The 15,054-nt window shown below is 46.0% G+C and overlaps 2 protein-coding genes across 5 annotated transcripts in view; one reads left to right on the top strand and one right to left on the bottom strand.

The window, feature by feature from the left end:
- Positions 1-15,054, bottom strand: part of PIGO (phosphatidylinositol glycan anchor biosynthesis class O) — a 500,143-nt gene that overhangs the window by 330,279 nt on the left and 154,810 nt on the right. The gene's annotated exons all lie outside the window — the stretch shown is intronic.
- The window catches only part of LOC142421834 (phospholipid-transporting ATPase ID-like), a 73,979-nt gene continuing 65,026 nt past the window's right edge, over positions 6,102-15,054 (top strand). Inside the window, exons 1-2 of one of the 4 annotated variants that reach the window (XM_075526970.1) lie at positions 6,102-6,322; positions 13,126-13,204. In XM_075526970.1, coding sequence (XP_075383085.1) covers positions 13,162-13,204 — 43 coding nt within the window. In that variant the 5' untranslated portion in view covers positions 6,102-6,322; positions 13,126-13,161. Of the gene's footprint in view, positions 6,323-6,541; positions 6,811-12,825; positions 12,911-13,125; positions 13,205-15,054 lie in introns of those variants that run through there. The other 3 variants (XM_075526971.1, XM_075526969.1, XM_075526972.1) reach the window with 3 other exon arrangements.

Consider the following 15,054-nt stretch of genomic DNA (forward strand, 5'->3'; position numbering starts at 1 on the left):
TCCTTTGCCACCAGGCAGAGGTTTCCTTATTCTTCTCAGTACTCATAGAACTTGAGTTATGACAGGTCAAGAAGTCACCCAGTCCCAGTCATCAGCACTAGAATAATATACTCCTACCTGCTCCTGTCCCCTTTTGGGACCGTGCCCCTGCAGAGATGCCGGTGCTACTGCACATCCCTAAAGTAAGCGTCAGTCGGTCACACTTGAGCTCCCCTCACCTCTCTGAATTGGGCCATCTTATCACCATCTAGCCAGCAAAAGCTATAATAATACAATAAGGACCTAATGCAGAAAATACTACTATAAAATATACAAAAGATCATTGATAGTAGGGAGAATTTCATGGAAGGCAGCAGGTTGCCTCCATATTTTTCCTGGCAGGATAGATGTGATTGTAACCTGGAAAAGAGACAGTACAGATATACATACACACGGTGTATTTAATTTGGAATTATGGTTAAAGTGTTTATGACCATAATGGATGTGACATGATATTTAAAGGAATCCTCTCAGAATGCCACTGAGTTTTTCATGTGAAGGATAACTGACTGTCAGAGCAATGTATAATGCAAACCATGAGGGGCTTCAAGAAATAAATCCCAGATCTCTTGGGTGATGCTGTAAGGAATGCAGAAGCAATCTGCTCCCTGCAGATCCAGGGATCTCCCATCCTCTCCACACATGCTTAGCACAGAAAACTGTGGAAGTGGCAATGGGGGACAGGGCTGCATTGCCGCAGTATGATACAGCCTGTCCAGCGTGGTGGACACTGCTCCTCAGTGTCCCCCGTGATTACCATCGGGAAAACTGAAGGGCAGATCCATTGCAGACCTGTCCTCCTTTGCCTGCTGAGCTCTCCTAGCACATCTGTTAGGCACCGGTGCTTGCTCTCCCGTAGCACTGGAGTTTACAGAGGGAGTATACAGGCTAAGCACAACAAGGGCTAGAGCATCTCTGGCAGGCTACAGGAGATTAAACATTTTATAGCCATTATACGACCCTTCGGGTGATGTTATACATTGCCAAAAGTGCCGTTTCTCCCGTGAGGGCAGCCCATTTTTCCCATATGCACAGCTCGTGGGAAGACTCCGTAAAATGCCAAGGCTTTTTGTTGGCTCTGCATGGGTTGGATTTCCTCTGTGTGTTCAATCACGGGGTCCCACTGAGGGGTATCCTAATTCCTCAGTGGTATGAGCTGGGTTTTTTGATGTGTATGTGAGGAGTGTGCATGTGACAGTGTTTGAAGTGTCACCAGATACAGCATATGTGGTTGTGGCAGCTACTGCCTTGCAGATAACAGCGGGAGGTCTTGTGTAATACCCGTGTTACAAAAGGCACTTTAGTCGGAGGCTCTAACAAGCTGGGCCGTTGCTTTGCCCACAGCTATTGATTTTTCTATTCACGTAGGCATGATTAGCTTTTAACGAGCCCTTCCAAGCATCCCCCCCCCCCCCCCGCCCCCGCCCCAGATTCCACTTTGTTCACTGATTAGGAAATATGTGCTAAAAGCAGTGTGGACACATCTGGGGTTTGCTGCAGCGGCTGATTAATCCCTGTGCTTTCTCCGTGCAGTCAGGCACGTGCGGTGTCATAGGCAAATGAAGAGACACAGATTTACAGTCCAAGAACGTAATCCTGAGACAGGTGGATTGCCATCAGCTCCCAGTGATCTCTGTGTCCATCAAGTCACCTAATTTCTCATGGGATCACAGCAAACATTTCAGGTACCCGGGAAACTTCCCCCTCCGCCCCTTGCAACAGCCCCTTCTCTACCAGAGCAATGAAATTTTTGGCCAGAAGGGAGTTTGTAAACACAAGATTCCAAATCTGGTGGGAAATGGACCTCAGAGACAAGATGATCTTGGGCCTTGTTCCCTGCAGAACTGAGCTCAGCTTTATCTCCCTTTCAGTGTAATCTGAGCAGCTGAACCCAGATGAAAGCTCTTTGAACAAAAGGTTTTTGGCTCTGCTCCATCTCCTATGGGCTGCAAAGGGGATGACTGAGAGAGACTACTTTAATTTCTGTTTTAAAACATCAGGAGGTATCACATTTGCAGGTGTTGCTGCCAGGAAGGTGAGATCAATAGTCACCAGAGCAAGCTGCTGCTTTCATTTTAAAGGCAAAAGGCTGCACCTTTGTGGATTTCTTATGATTTTCCCCAGCTGATCATTGTTGGTTAAGGGCCTGGAGTACCAGGCAAGGGGCTCTGATGGAGAAAGGGAATTTCTAGCCCTTCCCTCCCTGCTGCAGGTTAAGTGGCACTCCACCAAATCCTGATCAGTATGAGTCACGATATTCTGCACACACCCACTGAAGCTATTTTCTGACCATTTCCATTTGGCATGTACCTTACAGCACCGTGTCAGCTCCCAGCTGCTGGAAGTAACCAGTGAGGTATGGGAATACTTCTGCATGAACCTGCAGTGCTGAAGCTGCACACTTCAGATCACACCCAGGGAGATGGATGCACACGGGTAGGAATCCAGAGCATCCCTTCAAATTGAGTTACTTGGGATTTCTACCAGTTTATCAGTTCCTTGGAGGAGCAGTTAAATGAATTTGGCTGAGTAGCTCCCAACAGGCAAGGACAGCCCTAGAGCAACTGGTCGCTTTGTGATGTTGCCTTCCTGTGTCCTCCCACAGTCTGGTCATGATAACAGGAACATTCTTTTTCCCTTCCTCTGCAGCGTCGTGGTGTGCTTTCTGCTGTCAGTTGGACAGTTTTGCTTGCCACAGCCTCTGCAGGGATCAAGGGCACTGCCAGTACACTTCATCTTTCCTCACCTGTGATACAGTATATTTTGGGACCTTTGGTCTTCCATTATTCAGTTTATGATTGTGCTGGTGTTTCCTGGGCTATGGCAACTTGCACACTGGATGTTCCTGCTACACTATATTTTTAAAACAGCTCTCTGATATTCAAGGGGTGGGCATCAATGTCCCAGTTTGTTCCTTTCAGTCCTGTATTTCTTATGCATCCTACACTGACTTCTGACAGCGAGAGGATGCAGAAAGTCTCTCATAGCAAGGGCAGTTGGGACAAGACATCCATCCGACCACTGGTAGCCATTGCAGGTGCTCATAACAACGGATGTGTCAGTGGTCCCCAAAGTGAGGAATGCTCCTTACCCTACCCCTACACAAGGAGCTCCTCACTGGCCAGGACTAGTCAGTAAAGGGGAGAAAATTTAGGATGAGGAAAGCATAGCCTGTGGAGGAGATTCGGTCATCTAAGGCTGACCCTCAGTGGTTTGTGAGGAAACCCTTCAACACCATGTAGAAAGGCTTTTCTGGAGCTGTGACTCCCGTGGTGAGTATGAGCAATGCACTCGTCTTGTTTTGGGAGCTGGAGATGAGGCTGTTTGGGTGGAAATGATCCCTGGACATTGCACCGGTTCTGGGGGAGGCGGGGGAGCCCAGCTTGTCTCAATCGGCCACAGCTGCTTCTCTGCAGTGAGAGGTACCAGCCGTGGGGGAGCAGGTCAAGCTTCAAACCTCACAGTTCAGGAGCTGCAGACTGGAGTTACGAGACAGTAAGGGAAAGCAAAGATCATCAGTGCTCCTTTTGAACTATCTAGGGTCTTTGGGAAAGCATCTAGGCTGACACTAATTTAAAAAATAGCATGGACATAGGGAGGGCTTCTTGCAAGGACTGGCATTCAGTTTAAGTCTACACTGTGGGATGCTCCAGGGTGTATTTCTCTCCTGTTTCTCACATATTCTCTAGTTATCCTCTCCAGTTACTCGGGGGCATATTAAGCCATTCAAAGCCTTACTAGGTCACCAGGCATGTTTGGGTCTTGTGTGGTCTAGAGAGGGTCCTCTGCTCTCTCAGCTTTGCTGTTTGGAGGGAGAGCGAACCTGGTCCGGAGGGTGGGCTGAGGGCATCCCTTAAACATCAGTGTCAGTAATTACGTCTTCAGTTTTGCATCTGGTTGTAGTTGAAATCCAGCACAGGCTTAATGACTGAAAGTCATTCTCCCAGATACGGTCCTAGGATAAGGTCTTAATGGCATGAATTTAAATCCATGCCACTCTAAGCTAGCCCTGTGTGACTAGTGGGCAGTTGGGAAAGTGGAGGATTCCAAGGTGAAGCACCATGGTTTGGAGGTAGCTGCCTGGCCAAGAAAAGAGCTCATTTACTGGAAAGGCAACAGACTGAACTTCTTCCCACAACTATGGGTCACAGCAAACTCACTGCTGCCTTGCTGTGGTCAGCTGAATCTCTGCCCAAACCATGCTGGCTGCAGTGGGAGCTCAAACGCCCAGCATACACCTACAGCCTTTATGCAGGCACTGAAATTTAGACAACTGATATTGCAGGCTGCAGCCCTCCCTGATGTGTTCAGAAATTTGCAAAGGAGGATGTGAATGGTGTGACTATGGGGAAGATGCTACGCGGGGGCCAACTTGTAAGGCAAGGACAAGAGACCTCGGAGATGAGTTCATAACACTGAGTCACTCCTGCTCTTCTGAGTGCTTCCACATGTGCTGAACTTCCCTACATGAGCGGGTTCACTGAAATCCATGGGGAAAGCATAGCTGAGGAAAAAAGTCATTGCCAATGTATGCGAGGTAGATTCCAGTGCCAATGAAAATCATTAACAAAACAACCTACCCAACTTTTAGCTGTTTTAAAGTCTAAACAAGCCCCGAGACCAGCTGATTTTATGGTTGGGTCCACTCTCATGTCAAAGGAAGATGAACCTAACTCTAGGAAGGAAGAATTGACTGAGGTCAAAGTGGTAACAAGCAAGTATTGAGACAGCAGCAAAGAAAGTGGGAGCAGTGTGGAATGAATTGTCATTAGCTAACATATTAAAATGGGGGGAAAAAAGCAGAAGAAAGTTCTAAGGAGGAAAACTCCAGAATGAAGCAAGAACAAGGGGTTCTCCAAATATGTTGAAGGACTGAAATTAATCCAGATCTGTGTACTTTTGGTTGCAGGAAAAAAACGTGATACTTGTGTCTGTTGCTGATGTGATGGGGTGTGAGTGGTGAGAACATGAGAAATGGCTAGTGCAGGGGAAATTCCTTCTCAAGTTAGATGCTTTTCAGTTCAAAATCATCTGAAAATGACCTGAGTCTTGAGGAGATTAGTCCTACATGCCATGTCCCATGTTGGCTAATTGTATGGATCCTTTGTGTTGGAATTAGGAATCTAATTCAATGAACATTGTCTCAAATAGGTGTAGTTTGGAAGAATAACCCTGGAGTCATCTCAAAGGGGCATAGGCTCTTGTTCTTCCTTCAGAAATTGCTTATGGTGCTATAGGGTCCTATTCATTGCCACTCTGCACTTCAACCTTCATGACCACTGGAGTACTGCCATTGCAGCGTCCAGGGTCCTTCATAGCTTTTCTCTTGACAGCACCTCAGAAAATTTCACCTTCTGGAAAATATTCTTTGGCAAAGCCTTGACTCTCATGTAACTATAATTAATCAGCTGATTAATGTGTTCAAGTGTTTGTGGGTAGGTTTGAAATTAATTTTAACAGTGTTCAGATAAATCCAGTGGGAAAACACGGAAGATGAAGGAAAAAACAGAGCTAAATACATACAGAAATCTTTTACGTTAAACTTTCTCTTGCTGTCTGCAATGAATTGGCATGTTCCTGGCAGGCATTACTGTCAACGCAACTTAGGGAAATAATATGGTGGTCTTAGAATAATTGCAGTTCACAGGTATAGGGAAGCAGGAGGTAGATTAAAGTTGTAGCTGGCCCAGTTTTAATCTTGTAGTGTACCTGGTAGGTAAAGTGCCAGGGGACTGGCATATAGGAGGGCACTGTATTGTGAAGGGTCCCAGAATTTGGACAAAAAAAGTGAATGTGTGGTTCACTGAAGGTGGGAGAAGGAGTGGGAAGGTCGGGAGGCTCATGAGGGTGCTGAGGGGTTTTGGGGAGGAGGGTCCCCTCGACAGCGGTGAGGCCAGGCGGGTGTCCCAGAGGCGAAGGGGAGGTCATGCTCTCAGGGATGAGCAAGCCCTGATGTTTCGGTGCCGAAGCGATCCTCCGGCTGGCTGGAGGAAGCTCTGTGGTTGAGTTATGCAATTGTGCTCTATGAGGTTTTTCTGTGCAGAGTTTTTGCTACTCACAACTGTTGGAAAGTGGATGAGGTGGAGCCTTGGGATCAGCTTGTAGGACAGTGTCTCTGCATTTAAGGAGTCCTGACCGACTCCAGCATTACGGACGCAGAGAGAGGCTGCTGCTGAGGGATGGATCCCTTACCAAGTTCATCCTTTTTTAAAGCAATTTGATATGTTGGACTCTTTTACTCCCTTGGTTTCCTTTTGAAAGCTTCCGCGTCGGCAGGAGGTAGGTAAGGCGAGCAGCAGTTGCCTGTGGAATTAATTGGGGTGCCCCAACCCTAGGTGCTCTGCTTTTCTGCTTTACTTTTTCGCAGTTTGTTGTGCTGAAGCATTTTATTTTTAAGGGAGCTACTACACTCTCCCTATCTACAGGAAACAGAATTAAAAAAAAAAAAAAAAAGGAAGAATTTGGCCAGGAGCCAAGCCGAGTGACTGAAGTAAGAAGTAGGGAACTTGGAGTAAGTTTAGTTACGAGGACATTGCATGGCAGAGCGGGTCTGCGGTGGATTTTAAGGGGCTCGGAGACAAGCACGCGATGCCCGTTTCACAGCGCAAAGAAGCTGTGCTTTCTTAGATGAATGTCCTGGCGCTGCGACTGCGAGCCAGGCTGTTAGTCTTGGGAGGGGATAAGGCTGCGTGTAAATGAGAAGAGAGGAGTGCACCGGAGTGCTATGGAGGGCAGCAACTTTGTTGCTGTGACTTTTACAAGCCTTCAAGGGTAAGATTTAACGCTTTCCTTCCGCTTGTCTGTTTTCTCCGCCAGTTTTGGGGGGGCAGAAAACTTGCATTTTTTTCTTCAGACCCGAGAGCTTTGCAAAGCTTAATCAAAGTGCTCGGGGTTGAGCTTTTTCTCCGGGCGAGCTGATGATAGACTTCTGGGTGGAGTGAGCTGAGCTGTGCATGATTTCGAGCAGCAGCAGCCGCCCGGGGAAGCTGCTATTGTTTGCGTTGTTTCGGAGGGAGCAGACTGCAGCCGGCATTTCTGTTGGGAACTCTCTCCGCCTCAGCTGTCGATCGGTAACTTGAGCGTTGCAACTAACTTGCCCAAAGGAGCGGAATGCAAATTTTTGACTGCCATTCTGGTGTCAGTTTAAAGAGTGTTTTAATGAAGACAGATGGAGGATATTGGATCATTACTTTGAAACGTGGCAGATAACAGACAGTCTGTTTCCCAGCAATTATAGCTAAGTGCATTGGCACATTTGAGCGTAGGGGGTAGGAGCACACACTTTCATGACTTTCTGTATGTACAGCTATGAACAGCACCAAAAAACAGCTGGAGGGCTAGCTCACCTCATCCAGGATACCTCTTCAGGTATTTAAAAAGCTGGGAAGGTTTCAGGGATACTTCCAAACTCTTTGTACCGAGGCAGTAGATTTAAACTGGCATCACCACTCCCTTTGTAAACCCTGGTGCCAAGAGTGACCATTTATAGCTTCTTAAACTTACACCAGGCTGAATTCTGGCAAATCTAATTTCAGCCCCAAAAGAGCGTTATTCTGGGATTAAAAACACACGTTTCAGTTGTCTGTCCTGCAGCTCGCTTTCTGTGTTTCCCACTTGCAAAGCAGGGAGTGCTACAACACATGCTACTCCCTGTTTTGCTCTGGAGGTGTTCAAACACAAGAGCATGTAAGGAGGGGTGGAGAAATACAAATGCTGATGTATTTCAGTGTTAAAAGATGATTAGTACTAATTATTTCTAATGGCTGAAATTTTTGTGTTTGCTTTCGATAGGGGAAAGCAAATGCATCGTACTCTTTGGAACCAAAATTCGAACAATTTGACTGAAACAGTTAATAGACCAGAAGTTTAAAGGGGTCCCTTTGCAAGCATGCCTTTTCGCGGCACATTACAAGGTCAGCCCATGCCAGGTGTGCCAGGCCTTTACATTGCTCTTGCCGGGGCATTAGCAAACACTGCACCCGCTGTGATGTCCTTCTCTGCGATACCTGGGAGTGAACGTGACTCTCCTGCTTTAGCACCGGACATTGTGCACGCCCTTAGCAGGCATACAACTAAGGCATGGAGAAAACAGGGAGTTTTGGGACCTAGTGTATTTTAAACCTTTAGTATTTTCCCAGTTGTGCCTCCAAATCCAATACATGTTCAAAATCTGGGGACTTAGATTTGGTTCATCTCGTGGTATTTAACAGCATTACTCCACCAAGAGCATTAGGCAGCACAGGCAGTCCTGAACCTTGTCTGTCACGATGCCCAGTGCTTGGGATCTACTTTCTCATATACTGAGCTATTGGTTGGATATTTAGTACTTTAGCACGAAAAAAAAGAGTTCTAAGACCTGTGGGTATTTGTGATTGTTGCATCAGCTGAATATAGATTTTAAAAAATTAAGTTATAAATCTTGCTCACATGCAAAAATTGACCTGACATGGAAATTTGGTGAGTGAAGGCATAGCACGCTTTCTGAATTTCTGCCTGGCCAGGGCTCTTTAAGCTTTTTAGGGTGTATACATACCACACTATGTTTGGTGGCAAAACTGATGGGAGAAATCTTGTTCTCCTGCGTAATTCCCCTGGACTCTGTATGCTTGTTTCTAGTATTACAGCACAATTCACCGCCCCCTCAGATCTCCTAAAACCGCTACTTGGGCAGGAATTTTGGTCTGTACCAAACTACACCCCATGATCTGAATTAAAATAACCCTTCCAAAAATGATTGTATTTAACACAGATTATTTCACAGAGTCTGGGAACAAGGTGATGGGAGCAGAAGCACCAAGTATTTTCTAATCCATATTGATCATTGAATCTGATGTATCGTGTAGCTACATCCAAAGAAACGGGGCCAAGAAACTAGCCATGTTTTCCATCTGCAACATCTGCTCTCCATTCACCCGAGTTGTGCCATGTCTTTTCTCATTTTGCTACTCATCACTGCGGTGGTGGGAAGTGCCGCCCCGCACCTCCAGTTTGCAGTACAGCCCTTAGCGAGCCATGGTTTTGGATCAGGCTGTAGCCTTTCCAAATTCCATGTGCCGCAGCTCATTGCAACCTGCCCCTCATGCAGGAGGAGCTTTGCAGTTGTGTTCTCAAGCCAAATCTGGCTCTCGTCTCTCTTAAATAAGGCTGAGCTTGGTCTGCAAGAAAGCATCCCTTCTCTGTTCAAGATCCGTCAAAGTAGCTTCTTGCTGTGGATATTGAAGTGCTCAGAGCCTGTGATTAAACTGTCAGTAGCCATAAAGCAGGTGGACTTTCTTTGCAGAAGTGTAAGCCGTAGCTAGACAGTTTGCAGAGCACTGTAGGTACAAAAGCCTTCTACAGTGAGAAGGGGTAATTTATTCGTAGCTTATACCCCCAAATCCCCATAAATGAGGAACTGGGAATTTGAGCTTTAAATAAGTTTTGCTATAGGGTCTGGAAATGTGGGGAAGTAACAGGTGTCCTGTTAGATAGAGGAGTTGGACCTGCGTGATTACTCAAATACTGTGAGCCCCGGTTGATTACTGAACAGCGCAGGGTACCTGGAGTAAACAGAAATGAAAAAAAAAAACAAAAAAAAAAAAAAATAAAATAATTGACTGGAAAATGGAGCAGCAAAAAAAAGTCCAGAAGGGCTGACACAGACTGAGGAGACTGAAGCAGTGCTTCACTTTGCATCTGAAAATAGCTGGTGCCAGGGAAAATGAAGGCAAACAGGAAATTGCCTTTCTTCTGACTATAGTAAGTTTTCATGTGTTTTATGAGTTTTCAATTAATTCAGGAACAGAAGGCTGTGAAAGTGTCTTACCAAAATTTGAGAAGTACTTCATGCCACGTGAAAATGAGACATGAGAGAGAGCATTTTTTCCAGAAAGTGCAAAGGGAAATTAAACCCATTGCAGTGTATGTGAGTGGTAAGAGGCTGAAGACCCATCATTGCAATTTTGGAAGGGAAACTCAATCTCAGATTTGAAAAACAGGGAGATATGTAAAGAAAACTGAACAAGGACATGAATTTTGATTACAAGTGGAATCTGGGGGAAAAAAAACACCCTGAGGGAGATTGTTGATAGATACAGGTGCAAAGACGTTGGACCCTGCAGGTAGGATTGAGAGTCCAAAATACCCCGAGAAGAAGACCTGGTACTGAAAGGCAGACAGAGCTAAGGTCAGCCAAGAGACCACGTCTGGCTGTAGAAGTCGTACAACTGACACAGATGGGAGCAGTACCTGGAGCACCACCAAAAGGGACAACTCCACCATCATTTGCTTAGGTTTGTTTTCACACTTGCAGCCGATGGTCAGCGAACTCCCAGACTGAAAACAGACACCTGGAAGCGTGAAGGTGTGCGTGAAGGTGTGCTGGCACAAACTGGGCTGTGAGCAGGCAGGCACACACAGAAGCTATACCCAGTGTGAGAGTGGCTTGCTAGGTAAAGGAGTATGAGGATTAGACGTGTGAGTCAATAACAAAGCAGCAAAGGAAGATATTTGTAATATTATGAAAATAAAGGGTATACCTCAGTGAAACAGGGGTGTGTCAAGCCCTTAATGCCACCATGTGTGTGCCCATTGAATACTGACACATTGTCAAACGACACTGTGGTTTGGGCAAGCCAGGAACTGAGTTTTGCATAAAGGATCAGGTCAGCTTGGGAAGGATTCATAACTCCTGGGCTTTAACTAAGTAAGCAGCTATGATAAATCTGTATGATAGAAATGACGTACCAGAGAGGTAGTTGGAAAAAATGCATGTGGCAAAGTTATCACCCACATCTGCCCTAAAAGACAAGGTTTTATGGGAATAGTGAACCTGTAAGGATATTTTTGTTGGCCATGATGGTAGCTTAAATTTGCTGCTGAGCGAAGATGTTCAACGAATGCAATCCTAATCAAATGTACTGAGAAGCTGAAGGAATGAAAGATGCCCTCCATGCCAAAACAGTGTATTGTTACACTCTTGTTGTCATACTGCAGTCACGCCAGAAACCAGTGATTAAAGAATCACAGTAATTAACAAAAGCCATGTGTCAGAGCCGAAGGAAGTTTCAGGTTTTTGTTTGTGAGACGCGGATCTTAACTCCATTGTTTGTTTCATGTTATTACTGCTGAAAGAAGGCTTATAACCACCTTCTCTTCTCTGCTCCCCCAGAAATATAAACATCCTTTTTTCCCCCTCTGCTGAAATTATATGCCTTGTCAATTGAGTATGCAGCTGGGAGAGGTTTAGTAGTTGCAGATAGTCTTTCTAAAACGTTTGGCAAATAAAGCAAAATCCAGAGTTCAGCAGTGTAGCCATATGATGATTACAACCAGCCAACCTTCTGCATCCTTGTGCTGCCAGTGGACTGTGGTTATCAGATCTGTGGGTCCTGGTGCCCTAAGAAATCCGAGGTCTTTACCTCTGCGTGTGTGGGTAGCATGTCTCGGTCCTCCTACCAGTTTATGGGGAGTTCTCAGTTCTAGTTAGGAGGGGTTTGTAAGACATAATAGTAATTCTAAAACATGGAAGAAATATGTTCAAAATGATAGACGAGGTCAGTTAGGGATGGAAAGTAAGGTTGGTCAGCAGGGTTGAGAAAGTTTTAGGTTGTGACACTGAGTATTGTAACGTTAAGTGGTTTAGCTCCACGGACAGGAAATTTTGGGGAGAAGTGTTGCCAAAGCATTTGTTCTGGTGAGCAGAAACAATTGGATCTATATGAGTGAATAGAAAAAGGATCTCTTCCAAGCACAGTGGGCACAGAGGGGTTCCCGAACGCCGTGGTGAGCGGCAGGGAGCACCGAGTTGGAGCTGTGCCGTGCTCAGGGTGTGCAGCACTTAGCTGGCTGGCTGGCGTTTACCTGCTGCTGTTTGCCTTATCTCAGGCTCATTGAATTGCAGCTGCTAAATATAGCTTTGCTTTAGCATCTGGCATAGAGATCTGCACAGAAATGTTTGACCTATGCAATGGTTGTAGAGTTTTCCGTAAAGTTTACCTTCATTTTCTGAAAAGACGCAAAGCCCGAGCGTGCACTGGGCATGGCCCAGTAGTGATACATCAGACTTGCATTTGGGCAGTGGCATAGGCTGTATTCACATTTGCGTGTTTCCAAAATACGATATATTTGCTTTACTTGTCTCCTTAGACACCCTTGCTCTGCACAGATACCACAAGACAAAGTGCAAAAACGTCACTCTGTCACCTAGAAAACTTGTTGTAGATAGATTATGATTCCGTCAAATGTCTCAGCTTGGCCCCACTGGCCAGTTAAGCAACTGGTACAACGTTCCTGTTGATTCAGGCTGCCGGTCAGCCAGGCGCGCCGGGCAGTGCTGGCTTTTTCCATGCTCACAGATCTTCACAGGCTGTCAGCACCAACATCACCATTAAGTCCTTTAAATAAACTGTCCGATGCTTGGAATACCGAAAGTTTCATTACTGACAGGTTTTGATGTGATTTTGTTTAATGCTCAATTCCGCCGCATATCAGGATATATTCAGTGCCTTAAATGTATTTCTGGTGCCTGGCTTTTGGCTTCTGGGCCAGGAAGTTTGCAGCCAGCAGGGGATAAGTTTTACTCAGAGCCGTACAGGCTACTCCACCCCAAACACGGAGCGTGACCAGCAGATGGACAACAGTGTGAGCCAGCGCATGTTGAGCACAGGCAGATGTAGAGGAAACCAGTGTTTCCCGCTGCTTCCTCCTCTTCAGGGAGGCTGGTCTTGCTCTGGATAGTCACACAGTCCCTCTGTACCTTAAGTACAAGCCCTGTGCGTGTATTTCTCCTTTTCATATAGGGCCAAGGTAGTAGGAATGTCCTTTTCAGTCTCTCCTCCACCGGCCCCTTCTTTGTGCCATGCCAGGAGATGAACAGATCAAAACGTCCAAGGTAAGGTAGCCCACGCTGATGCAGTGCAACATGCCAACCTGAGATGGTTTTGCATTTTAAAACATACTATGGGATAAACTGTAGCTGTTGGCCACAGTGCTTAGGAGTTTGGTTCTCCCGCTTTGTGGGCACAGAATTACATGTATGTGCTGCATCATGTAGCGCTGTGGGACTAGAAACCCCCATTGTGAATTAACTTCTCTTTTCTCTTGCAGAAGTTCCATGGAGTTGGACTAAAATAAAGTTTTGGGATGTCTCTATTTGGATTAAAATTCGGAAAGAAGAAATTGAAAGGTGAGTGTGGTCTGGAAATGTCATTGCCACAGGCGACAACCTAAGGAATGTAAATACAGCACACGTGCGAGCCCTTGAGAGCATGCTTGGGAGTATGTCTTACACCTGCAGAGCAGGCGGAAGAAGACACACTTTCTTTACTTTTCCTGCATTTCATACTGTGTGGCAGTGAACGGGGAGACATCTGAAAGTGAACAGGCTGCAAAGTTTGTGCTCTGTCATGGCACATGACTAGCTTGGGGAAGTTGAGTTTTGGTGTCTTTTCTACAAGGATCTTTTGAGGGAGTGGGTGGATGAGCAATGCACAGTGCCCTCTCTCAAGGAGTTTATAAAATATTCTAGAAGCAAGTTAGTGTGAAGGTCTGATGCACTCTTTTGATTATGAAATGTGTTGATGGCAATGGCCCAGATGTCCCCTTCAATGAGAGGCAGGAAGAAGAGCAAAGTACAGAGATGCACCCTGAGACCACCCCAAAAGCAGCTGAGGGGAACACTAACCCTGGCAGAGAAACCAGAGCCTACATAATTCCCGCCCTGTGAGCTCCATGTGGCACCCAAATAAATGGGTGTGGAGATAGGGAGCAGCCATCCTCTGCAGCACGATCCTCACCGGACTTTGCAGCAGAAATCCCTGAAGAGATGAACGCGTGGAAGAAGTCCAGCAGGAGGGCTACTAGCATATCCTTAAAGTGGGACAGCTTCCTACAGCCTCTTAAGGTGCATCTTCATCAGGGTTTGCAGCAGGAGCCACTGAACTGAGTCTCGTGTTTCATCACTTCACCTCCAGGCTCAGGGTGCGATCTCTGGTCAGGGATCCAGGTCTGCAGACACTGTGAAGAAAGTCTCTAGCCTTTCCTTTCCAGGGTGTTCCTCCCTGTATTTGATGAATACAGAGATTAGTGCCCTACTCGTATTTTGACGTGAAATTATTTTTTTCCCAACCTCTCTGAGCTCAGAAGACTGAATAGCTTTTTCCCAAGGGTTTATTTTTGCAATTGTGCTGCTGTTTCCCCTTCCTGGCTGGGGCAGACGGTGAGCCCCGGTGTTAAGACAGGGGCATCCGTTTGCTGCTCTGATAGTCCCAGGAGAGGAGGTTGTGATTCCTCCCGGGGAAGGATCTCTGCCAGCCCAAGGTCTCTTTCTCCATCTTGGCTTTGGACATGAGGGAGCACAGTCTTGTCTGTGAGCCACCATCCACTCAGGGCATCCCCACTTGTAAAGCAGTAACTGTTCTGATTATCAAAAAGATTATGTTGCTATATTAGGAAAAATTTGTGTTTTGCCTGGCCCTGTATCTGGGTTTTAGCAGAGAAGTGTTCAGCCCCCCCTTTAACCAAGTGTCCAAGAAACTCAGATCTTCCTAGATATAAAAACCATACCCTATAGGGAAAATCATTTATTTTCACATTTTATGTGCTTTTGATCACCAGTTCAAAACCAATGAAATCAAACTGGAGGAAGTTCAGAGAAGGCAAAGGGAAGCTGGGGTGATCAAGGAATGAGGAGCTTCCATAACAGGAAGCTAAAAGAGCATATTTTCCTCCCCTTTTATTTTTAATTCTTTCGCCTTGCAGTCCAAAAGCTGAAAGGGCTATGATTGCTCCTTGCAAACATTTCACTGGAGTAAATGCCAGGGTTGAAGTGCTATTTTAATCCAACAGTTTATAAGCCTTTGTATTTGGAGAAGTCCGTAGGACTGTGCTGCCTGAGAGCAGGCAAGGCTCTTCTGTGGGGAACATCCCATGCACTCATCTTGGAGGGACAGTACTGCTCATGGAAAGACCAAATTTCTGTTCCAAAAACAAAGCTGGATGACAGTTAGCCTTACTGAAGGGCCATGCTCATGGTAT

The sequence above is a fragment of the Mycteria americana genome, chromosome Z (assembly GCF_035582795.1).
Source record: "Mycteria americana isolate JAX WOST 10 ecotype Jacksonville Zoo and Gardens chromosome Z, USCA_MyAme_1.0, whole genome shotgun sequence".
Taxonomy (NCBI): Eukaryota; Metazoa; Chordata; class Aves; order Ciconiiformes; family Ciconiidae; genus Mycteria; species Mycteria americana.